The 12,139-nt window shown below is 35.2% G+C and overlaps 1 protein-coding gene across 6 annotated transcripts in view; it reads right to left on the bottom strand.

The window, feature by feature from the left end:
* Positions 1 to 12,139, bottom strand: part of OMA1 (OMA1 zinc metallopeptidase) — a 270,295-nt gene that overhangs the window by 233,023 nt on the left and 25,133 nt on the right. Inside the window, exon 8 of one of the 6 annotated variants that reach the window (XM_058430728.1) lies at positions 11,416 to 11,572. The exons of the other annotated variants lie outside the window; for them this stretch is intronic. Within the exon in view, the coding sequence (XP_058286711.1) occupies positions 11,465 to 11,572 (108 nt within the window). The 3' untranslated portion in view covers positions 11,416 to 11,464. The remainder of the gene's footprint in view (positions 1 to 11,415; positions 11,573 to 12,139) is intronic. 6 annotated transcript variants of the gene reach the window in all.

Raw genomic sequence — 12,139 nt, 5'->3', positions numbered from 1 at the left:
AATTTCTTCCTGGTAATCAAGAATGGTTCAACATACAAAAATCGATTAATGTGATATACCACATTAACACAATTTAAAAAACACATGATCATCTCAATAGATGCAAAAAAAGCACTTGACAAAATTAAACATCCTTTCATAATAAAAACTCTCAAACACTAGAAATAGAAAAAAAATAATCTCGACATAATTATAGCTATATATGAAAAGCCCACAGCTAGCATCACACTTCATGGTGAAAAACAAAATTTTTTCCTCTAAGTCCAGGAACAAGGCAAGAATGCCCAATCTTGCCACTTCTGTTCAATACAGCACTGGAAGTCCTAGCCAGGGCAATTAGGCAAGAGAAAGAAATAAAAGGCATTTAAGTCAGAAAGAAAGAAGTAAAATGATATGCAGATGATATGATCTTATAAGTAGAAAACTAAAGACTCCATGCACACACAAAAAAACCCTGCTAGAACTAATAAATAAATTCAGTAAAGTGAGGATACAAAAATCAGCATACAAAAATGTTATGTTCTACACACTAACAACAAACTATCCAAACAGGAAATTAAGAAACAATTCCACTTACAGGAACATTAAAAAGAATAAAATACTTATTAAACCAAACTAAGGAGATGAAAGCCTTCTACACTAAAAAGTATTTTAAAAAAACTGATGAAAGAAATTAAAGACAACTCAAATAAATGGAAAGACATCCCATGTTCATGGATTGTAAGACTTAATATTGTCAAAATATCCATACCACCCAAGGTGATCTACAGACTCAATGAGATCTCTATGAAAATCCCATTGGCACTTTTCTTATAGAAACAAAAAAAAGATCCTAAAACTCATATGGAACCACAACTAACCCCAAATCGCCAAAGCAATCTTGAAAAAGAGTAAGACTAGAGGCATCATGCTTCCTGATTTCAAAATATATTACAAAGCTACAGTAATTAAAACAGTATAGTATTAGCAGAAAGATAACCATTCAATGAATGGAACAGAATAGAGAGCCCAAAATTAAGGCCACACAAATACAGATCTTTGATGAGGGTACCAAAAATATACAATGGGAGGCCAGGCATAGTGGCTCATATCTGTGATCCCAGCAGTTTGGGAGGCTGAGGCACATGGATTGCTTGAAACCAGGAGTCCAAGACCAACCTGGGCAACATGGTGAAACCGTCTCTACAAAACATTAGGCAGGTGTGATGGTACACACCTGTGCACCAAGAGGCTGAGGTGGAAGGATCACCTGAGCCTGGGAAGTCGAGGCTAGAGTAAGCTGTGATCACATCACTGCACTCTAGCCTGGGTAACAGAGCAAGACCTTGTCTCAAAAACAAACACACACACACACACACACCTCACAATGAGGAAAGAGCAGTCTCTTCAACAAATGGTGCTAGAAAAACTGAATATTCACATGCAAAAGAATGAAACTGGACCCTTATCTTACACTACACACAAAAACCAACTAAAAAATGGATTAAAGATTTAAACGTAAGACCTAAAACTATAAAACTCCTAGAAGAAAATATAAGGGAAAAGTTTCATGACTTTGGTCTTGGCAATTATTTTGTGAATATGACACCAAAAGCACAGGAAACAAAAGGCAAAAATAGACAGGTGGAACTACCAAAAAGCTCTGCACAGCAAAGGAAACAGAGTGAAAGGCAATGTACAGAATGGGAAAAACCATTTGTATACCAAATATCTGATGAACAGTTAATTTCTAAAACATAAAGAATTTCTACAACTCAATAGCAAAAAACCCAATTTAAAAAATAGGCAAAGGACCTCGATACACTTTTCTTCAAAAAAGACATTCAAAAGTAGGTAACAAGTATTAGAAAAAATTTTCAATATCACTAACCATCAGGGAAATGCAAACTGAAATCACAATGAACTACCACCTTACACCTGTTAGGATATCTATTATTGAAAAAAAGAGAGGTAAGTGTTGGCAAGGATGTGAAGAAACTGGAACTCTTGTACACTGTCAGTGAGAATATAAAATGGTGTGGACTTTACGAAAAACAGTATGAAGATTACTCAAAAAATTTTTAAAAAGAACTATCATTATGATTCAGAAATCCTACTTCTGGATATTTATCCAAGAGTTGAAATCAGGATCTCAAAGGGATTTGCACTCCACATTCATTGCAGCATTATTCACAATAGCCAAGATGTAGAAACAACCTGAATGTCCATCAACAAATGAACAGATTAAGAAAATGTGGTATAAACATGCATTGAAATATTATTTGGCCTTAAAAAAGGAAATCCTGCCATACGCAACAATACGGATAAACCTTGAGGACATTAAGCTAAGTGAAATAAGCCAGTCACAAATGGACAAATACTACATGATTCCACTTACATGTGGTATGTATCTAAAGTAGCAAGCTTGTAGAATTAGAGAATAGAATAGTGTTTGTCAGGGACTGGAAGTAGGAGGAAATGAGGAGTTGCTATTCAATGGATATAAAATCTCAGTTATGCAAAATGAATAAGATCTAGAGATCTGATATACAACATGTGCCTATAGTTAAGTATGTATTGTAAAATTAAAACTTTAAGAGGGTAGATCTCATGTTAAATGTACTTACTAAAAAAGAGAAAAAAATTAACAATGATAGACCAAAATAAAGACATTTTTAAAATAAATACTCAGTTTATCACGTCTAACTCATTTGCTTCAAGAAAAGTACTGTAGAAAACTAAGAACTTATTAAGCAACTGATATGGTTTGACTGTGTCCCCACCCAAATCTCATCAACAACTGTAATCCAAATTGTAATTCCCATGTGTCGAGGGAGGGACCTGGAAGGAGGTGATTGGATCATGACAGCAGTTCCCCCATGCTGTTCTCATGATACTGAGTGAGTTCTCATGGGATCTGATGGTTTTATAAGGCAGTTTTCCCTGCTCTTACACACTCTCTCTCTCCTTCCGCTATGTAAGACATACCTGCTTCCCCTTCCACCATGATTGTAAGTTTCCTGAGGCCTTCCCAGCCATGCAGAACTGTGAGTCAATTAAACCTCTTTCCTTTATAAATTACCCAGTCTTGGGTATTTCTTTACAGCACTGTGAAAATGGACTAATACAGCAACTAATTCAGTCTAACTCATTGCTTCAATAAAATTGTTGAACTGAACTAAATAACTTATTAAGCAACCGTAAGTACACGAAGAAAGAATTAGACTCTAGGTAACCTTTCCTTCTTAAAAACAGAACTAATAATGGCTACCACTGGCCAGAGAAACATAACAAAATATGTGTCAGTGAAATACTTTGGTCTTAGAATATTTTTTTGAGACTGTAAACTAAGATAATGGAAAGACTACAGGTTTTAGAATCAGAAATATCTGGGTTCAAAATGCTGATTATTTTATTTATTAACAGTCACTTATATGACGCCACATGCCAGGCATTGTTTTAAGTGTATTACAAATGTTAACACATTATATTAACTCATTTAATCCTCATAACAACCTCATGTGGTAAGTACTGTTACGAACCTCACTTTACAGATTAAATGAAGAAACCAAGATCCATGGTGACTACATAACTTGACAAAGCTGAAACAGCTAGTAAGTGACAGAGCCATAATTTGAACCCAAGTAGTCTGGTGACAGAGTTTTTGCCCCTGGGTCAATAATTTAGTCTCTAGGAGTCTCAGATTCATCTGTAAAACTAAATTAAAGCAGTGAACTATCAAGTTAAAATGTGATAATTCTTGCAAAGCAGCCAGTCCAGGACTCAGAACATAGTGGACACTATTTCTACCTTCCTTTCCCCTGGTGAGCAACTGGAGGCCTACGGTAATTGCAAAATGCCATGTTTGGTCCTAAGTGATGATGACATGAATTTACAAGAAGGTTCTAGTACAATCCAGAGAATATAAGTGTATATGAATATGCATTAAGGAACATATTGAGAAAGAATTTGCTACTATTAAATTATAAACTCAGTGGGATATGATATTCATAAAGAATACAGCAGTACAAAAATCGTTCTTATAATTTCACCAATTCCCAATGCCAAAACAATACTAGAGAAATATGTATAAATAGATCTAGACCAAGTAAAAGCCTAACTGTACCATTACCTGTAGCCAATGTTTTCATTAGAAATGCAAAGATGAAAAGTATCTCTGAATTTTGCTGTCTGTATTCACTAGACACTCCAACAAAGCTCCTGTTAGCCATCACCCCCTTCCAAAGGTAAATCCTGACACTGAATGGATCTGAATCTTGTTTTAGGAAAACATTAACACTCTACACTTGTCCCAGTCATTGCAGCATCCTCTCCTGTATTCCACATAGACACGTGATAGGTAAAATAATCATCTGAGACAATACTACAAAGGATTGTGGCAGGGGGAGTTGGGCTCCTACAGCTAGAAAAATACACTGAGGCTGTTATAAGATTTAAAGGGACCAAAACAGATATAAAAATGATCATTATTTTAGAGGCAATACTGCAGAAAACCAAAATTGTTTCCAGCAGGCAAATATAAGATGAAAAGTTCCCTTTCAGAAATGAATGTACCTCCACTTTGGGAAGGGGAAACCTTACTGTCTATGAGAGCTTTGCCAAATTACTTCTCCATCCCTCAGGTTTACCTACACCTCACAGGGTTGTTATGAAGATCAAAAGAGTAAACACATGTAATACACTCAGGACAGTGCCCAGCACATTAAAAGTGTTATTGATTATTATACACTACCATCATCATTGTCATCATCTACCAGAAACTAGTTCATTTCAGTCTCACATACTTCCATAGGTTCATCATTTTCCAATATTGCTGATGGCATTCACTTCTTAAAGCTCATTTTATTTTGTAACCCACTTATTCTCTAAACAACATTTTTCCAGTAAATAATTTAAAATTGCTCTTTTCCAACTAAATGCAACATAATCTTGAGATAATTTCAGCTAAGCCATTCTCAGTATTTGCCAATCCCTAACACCAAGAGAAAACTTATCAAAAATACTTCATGTGCTCCAACATAGAAATGAAAGACATATGTTGGTCATTTAATCTTAATTTTTTGTTCAATTTTCTGCATCTTTTGATTGCCAGCAGGTCATTTCACCAATCAATATAACAAAGTTTTAATAAATTTTCATGTTACTTTTTTCCCTCTATCTTAGGTAAAGTTTTATCATAAGACTCAACAGCTGAAATCTTAGCAATGAAAAATCAGATGAATACACACAAGCCTGTCTCATTTTTCCGGGTGATAAAATTAAGTTCCAAATAATGTATGCATTATGAAAGTTACTTTACAACATACCTATTAAATAAGATGGTCTCCTTACTTACTGATTCTTTTCTTTCTTAAAAGAATCATTAAGCAAAGAACCTAAAACAGTAACCCAAATAAAACACAAAGTTACTTTGCTGTGATGAAAGCTCAGAATACTAACCTGAAAAATAAGAACTAAGGGTCTTCCTACTAACTAGGTATAGGTTATTAGATAAATCACTTCACATCTTTAGACTCTGGTTTTCTTATCTGTAAAATGAGAAGGTAGATTGAATTAGCTCCAATTTTCCTTCCTGCTCTAAAAGTCTATGATTCTACAAGGTACTATTTTAAATAAAGTTTAGAATTTGAAATGTTCTCATTTCTGTGATGAAAAGTAGATTTTGCTTATTACCTAATGCCCTCACTAGATGGTGCTATTGGCACAGTTATCTCAGGTTACTTGAGGAAACTAGCAGGCCATGTTTCCCAAAAGAGCCACTTACCAGGCTTTGGGGATTACTCCCAGTGAGTGCTTTCCAGGCCACTATAGGATATTTATTATCTCAATTTCCCTCCCATTAAACATCAATAATTCCCCCCACTTCCCCGATAACTGTGACAATCAAAAACAATCATACACAATGTCATCCTAGAAGGCTACCCCAGTTCAGAACCACTAAAAGAAAATCAGTTTTCTCTTCCAAACTTAAGAAATTGTTATGAAAACATTAAAACTGATAGTTTAGTTGCTTGTGAAATTTTTAAAAAGTCATTTCTATAATGACTGTAAAGTATCAAAAGCTCTTTACAGTGACAAATGAATATTCATACCCCCAAAAATCAAATACTTAACAGGACATCTTTTGTCAGCTGATGACTGAACAGCTTGTTATTCTATGCTTAATTTACATGTTGGTCTTACCAGTTATTACTAATTCTATATTAATCATTCTGATAATTTATATAATGACAAATGCCTTCCAAATGAAAAATTAAAAGAACTCCTATAAAAACATAAATTTGCACAATAAAATCACTCATAGCCAATAGCAGAGGAGCAGCAGAGAACCCTAGGGAAAGTGGGCTGCCTACTTTGAAAGAGGCTTCATGAGCAACATCATTTTTGTGAATTTTGCATGTTGAAACCTCATAAATCCAATGGGACTGCACATGACCAATAGAACCATCTCTCAGAAATAGTTCCCAGTAACCAAGCTCACAAGATTCACATAAAATCAGAATGCCAACTTCTTAATTTACAGAGATAACTACAGCTGCCCAAACCAGCAAGAGCACACACATCTATGTCCTTGGGTCAGGACTTTCTCTCCCTTTTAGGCATGCTACAGAGGAAGCCAGGCTGTAATCAGAAGGTTGCCTAGGAAGGAGAGAACGAGGAAAAGGAGGATTATGTTGACGTGATTTGAATGCTACAATGGCAAAAAGTCCAGGGAGTCTGATGCATCAAGGTCCAAAAAAAGGATACAAGCCACAAATAAGAATCAAGTCCAGGATCCCCAAAATATTCCTTTGATGGAAGTACTATCATTATTCTTACTATTCAGACTACAAAACAGATTTGAAGAGGTTAAGTGATTTGCTACAGTCATGTGGAGGAGACAAGAGCTCAAACACACATCTGGACTACTGAACCCAAAGTCCTGACCCCTATGCTAGACAAGGTGTAAAATCCTTAAAATGCTAATAAAGAAGCTTCTGCCTACCCTTCAGTTTTATCTGTTTTCATTGGTGCTCTTGAACTCTGTTGACATTTTAACCATAACAAATTTTCAATTCCTGGAATAAGCCATTGTTTCTCTTGCCTTTGAACACACCATGCCAAACACTACACCTATCAACATCTTCATCAGGATAATTACTATTTATCTTTCAGATCTCCATTTTAACTATTTATTTCTCAGTCTAATCCTAAGACTAAGTTTTCCTATGTAATTTGATGTAACTTGAGAGATCCCTCAAGTTACATCTCTGCTACATTCTCCCATGGAATGAATGTTTCCTGTATCTCCAATTCATAATACTTCAAACTTTGTTAAAATTATTTATTAAATTTCTGTCTCTTGAATTCTAATGTCATGAAGATATTATGTATCCCTATAATCTGGAAGTTAATTACATTCAATTAATAAATGAAAATCATCATAATGGATCAGAGAAGAGCTAGCACCTAGGTCTGTAAGATCAAACTGTCTTCTGATTGTATTAATGTTAAATGTCAATCCAAAGTGGGGGATTGGTCAGGTGAGAAAGGGAAAAGTCTGGAGGAAAGGTCTGGTCAATGTCTTCTTAAAGCCTTATCTTAAGAAACTGAGTATCAGGCCAGGCACAGTGGCTCACGCCTGTAATCCCAGCACTTTGGGGGGCCAAAGTGGGTGAGTCACCTGAGGCTGGGAGTTTGAGACCAGCCTGCCCAACATGGACAAACCCCGTCTCAACTAAAAATACAAAATTAGCCAGGCGTGGTGGCACATGCCTGTAATCCCAGCTACTCAGGAGGCTGAGGCAGGAGAATCGCTTGAACACAGGAGGTGGTGGTTGCGGTGAGCTGAGATCGCTCCATTGCACTCCAGCCTGGACAACAAAAGTGAAATTCCATCAGAAAGAAAAGAAAAGGGGAGAGGGGAGAGGGGAGAAGGGAGAGGGGAGAGGGGAGAGAAAAGAGAAGAGAAGAGAAGAGAAGAGAAGAGAAGAGAAGAGAAGAGAAGAGAAGAGAAGAGAAGAGAAGAGAGGAGGAAAAGAAAAGGAAAAGAAAAAAGAAAAGAAAAAAGAAAAGAGAATATCATCATAGCTTATTGGATCTGTTTCTTACTTGTGGCAGGGTGGAGAATGGAATGGAGGGGAGTAGGACTGGAGTCAATGAAAGCTATCATGAGCCTGGTACAGAAGTTTAGGTAAAAGATGCTAGTACTGGAGATGGGAATATACTGAGATATATTTTACAGATAGAACTGCCAGGACTTGGTGAAAAAGTTAAGAGTAAATGATAAAGAACGAATAACTAAGGAGGAATCCAGGTTTTTTTCCAAAAGCAACTGAATAGAGGGCAGTATATTCATTGGGAAAAGGAAGACCAGAAGAAAAACATGTGTAGGGAGAAATTAAGAATTTAATATTGAACATACTGGGTTTGAGATAATGTATTTGTGAAATAAAGAAGAGGAGATAGCAGACAGTCCTTTTAAGATAAATGATTAAAAGACAGGAGCTCTAAGAATTTTAATGGTATTAAGTGTATGAGATAGGTCCAAGTACTATTCCTATCCTACAGATGAGAAAAGTTGAGGCACAAAAAGAATAAATAACTTGATCATAATCACACAGCTAGTACTCTCTCTGGCAAAGCAGATTCTCAAACTTGGCAGTATAGTTCCAGAGTTCATGCATTATCTCTACACTTATTGCTCGCTTCTTTGGCAATTGATTGACTACCCCACACTACAGTGACCCCAGAAAGATTTAGTATTTGACATCCAAGAAAGAAAGGTCGAGGTATAAGGGTCATAACAGAGAATTTTTAAAAGTCTCCACAATAAATGGGAAAACCCTACTCCCTTTTCCACTGCCAATCCTCAAACAGTGACAAACCAGTTTTTTTACTTGTTTTTTATTTTTGTGGGCACTTGGTAGGTTATATATTTATGGGTTACATGAGATATTCTGATAGAGGCATGAAATGTATAGTAATCACATTAGAGTAAATGGGGTATTTCCAACAGCCAGTTTTTACAGGATTCATCTGCAGACACTCGAATGACCACATAGGAAAGGCCAATATATATTCTATGGGAAGGTTCCCCAAAGAAAGAGCTAGATCGCTGTCCTATAATCTTACAGTAGAGCTCATCATCCCAGCCTATGCAAACTCACCTCAGGCTCTGAATGAGTGAAGAGATCTGCTATGCTCTAAGTGACCACTTAGCACAGAGAATCCCTCTGACGGAAAAAAAATATATCATTCAGAGCCAACAGAACTGTTTATACAAAATATCCAGCATTCAATCAAAAGCAAGAAACAAGACCAAAGGCAAAAACAGACAACAGAAACGGACCCAGCTATAATACAGATATTAGAGTTATGAAACATGAATTTAAAAAAATATATATAATTAACATATTCAAGAAAATATAAACAAAGAAACATATGACAAAATGGAGAATTTCACCAGAGAACTGAAATTTATAAAAGAGCATCAAAGGGATATTCTAGAATGAAAAGACAAAGTAACTGAAATTTAAAACTCAAATACGAATTTAATGTAGAACAAATACAGCTAAAAATAAGATTAATGAACTTCAAGATAGGTAGTGGAAAACATACATTCTGATACATGGACAGTCAGAGGTTAAGTGATTAGCCTATTGCATGTTCTCACTCATAAGTGGGAGCTAAACATTAACTACACATGGACACAAAGATGGGAACAACAGACACTGGTGACTACCAGAGGGAGGGGGGAAGGAGGGGAGCAAGGGCTGAAAAACCACCTTTTGGGTACCATGCTCACTACCTCGGGGAGAGGATCATTTGTACACCAAATCTTAGCAACGTGCAAGTTACTCACGTAACAGACCTGCACATGTACCCTGGAACCTAAACGTTGAAAAAAATAAAAAATAAAAGAGTAAGCCACAGAATGAAAGAAAACATTTGCAAGACACATATCTGACAAAGAACTTGCACCTAGCACATATGTGAAAAACTCCTACAACTCAAGAATAAGAACACAAACTTCTTTGCCCAATTTGAAAATGGGAAAAATATCTGAGAAGATAATTCACAAAGGAATATAAATGAAGTGCCAACAGACACATAAAAATGTTCCACATTATATAAATAATTATAAATAAGAAATGCAAATTAAACAAATAGACTAACTTTTCCCCAAAAAAGGGCAAAGATAAAAACAACAGCCATGTTCTGCTTACAAGGGCTACACACACAAGAACACAGGAAGTTTAAAAATAAGAGAATATTAAAGATTCACCATGCAAGCACTAACTGAAAGAAAGCTGAAATAACAATACTAAAAGCAAAAAGTGGACATTAGGCAAGAAGTATTACTAGAAACAGTGATTTTATTGTGAGAAAGGGATCAATCCACTAGGAAAATCTAACAATCTAACAAGTATGTATACTACAGATACTTTTAAGATGTACACGGCAAAAATTAATAGCCCTAAAAGGAAAAAAGAAAAATCTACAACCATAATGAAATATTACCAAACCTCTCTTGATAACTACAAAAAAAAGGAAAAAAATTCAGCAAGAATTTAGAAGATCTGAAACAACAGAATTAACACACTTGGCAAAACTGACATCCACAGAACACTGCACCCGCAATGGCAGGATCCACTTTCAAGTGCACATCATTTTGACAAAATTGATCACATCCTGAGCCACAAAGCAAGACCCAACCCTTTTCAAAGGATTCCAATCATTCAGCATATTATCCAATCAGACTGTAACTAAGCTAGAAATCGAAAACAAAAGGTAACTTTAAAATCATCACATTTTCAAAAACTAAGCAATATACTTCTAAATAACCCATGGGTCAAAGAAGAAACCACAGTGAAAACAAGAATACATTTTAAACTGAAGAAAAAATAACATATCAACCCTTGCAACATGACAAGTAAAGATGCTCTCAGAGGAAAATGTACAGCCTTAAATGTATGTACTAGAAAAAATAAGAGTTTAAAATAAATGATGGTAGTATTCATCTTAAGTTAGGGAAAGAACCTCATATGAAACCCAAAAAATGAATGCAGAATAAAATAATGAAAAAAAAGGTAACCGACATAACAGAAAACAATTATATAGTAAAGACAATAAGCAAACCCAAAAGATGGTTTTGAAAAGATTGATGAAAGTGATAAAATCTAGCAAAAAAAGACAAGACACAGATCACCAATATTAACAAAGGGGACATTTAAAAGGTACATGTAAAATACAGGTAATCCTTCGGACATTAAAATATAATAAGAATATATTAAAACAACTTTATGCCAATCATTTTGAAAATTTAAACAAAAACTCCTAGAAAAACTATGAAAACTGAAACAAGAAATAGAAAAATCTGAATAGTTCTATATCTATTAAAGAGACCGAATCCATAATGAAAGACAAACTCACGAAGAAATCTTCAGGCCCATATGGCTTTACCCAGGAATTCTCCAAACGTTTAAAAAATAAATATAGCTAATCTTACAAAAACTCTTCTGGAGATGAGAAAATGAAGAACACTTCCCTGATCAATTTTATGAGGCCAGCATAACTTTGATTCCAAAACCTGACAGGACATTACGAGAAAAGAAAATTCTAGGTGACAATCTCCTTTGAACACAGAGATAAACATTCTAAACTAAGCATTAAACCAATTCTAGCAATATATTAACGGATAATTGACAAAATTGGATATATTTCCCCAAAAATGCAACTTAACTTTAAAAAAAATTAATGTAATTTGCCACAATAACAGATTAAAGGAGAAAAATCATATAATCATCTCAATACAGGCAGAAAATGCAGGGGGAAGGGGAGCATCAGGAAGAATAGTTGGGCTTAATACCTAGGTTGATCTGTGCAGCAAACCACTGTGACACACATTTATCAATGTAACAAACCTGCACATCTGCACATGTACCCCGGAACTTAAAAGTTGAAGAAAAAATGCAGAAAATGCGTTTGATAAAATTTAATATACATACATAATTTTTTTAAATCTTAGGATATTAGAAATGGAAGAGAAACTCATTTGATAAAAAAAAAAAGTATCTATAAAAAGCTTACAACAAACATAATGGTGAAATACTGAATGCTTTCTTGCCCCTAAGATTAGGAAAATACAAAGTTGCCC

Source organism: Hylobates moloch, unplaced genomic scaffold (genome assembly GCF_009828535.3).
Source record: "Hylobates moloch isolate HMO894 unplaced genomic scaffold, HMol_V3 SCAFFOLD_18, whole genome shotgun sequence".
Lineage (NCBI taxonomy): Eukaryota > Metazoa > Chordata > Mammalia > Primates > Hylobatidae > Hylobates > Hylobates moloch.
Note: the sequence above shows the minus strand (reverse complement) of the source record. Positions and strands in the feature narration are given on the sequence as shown.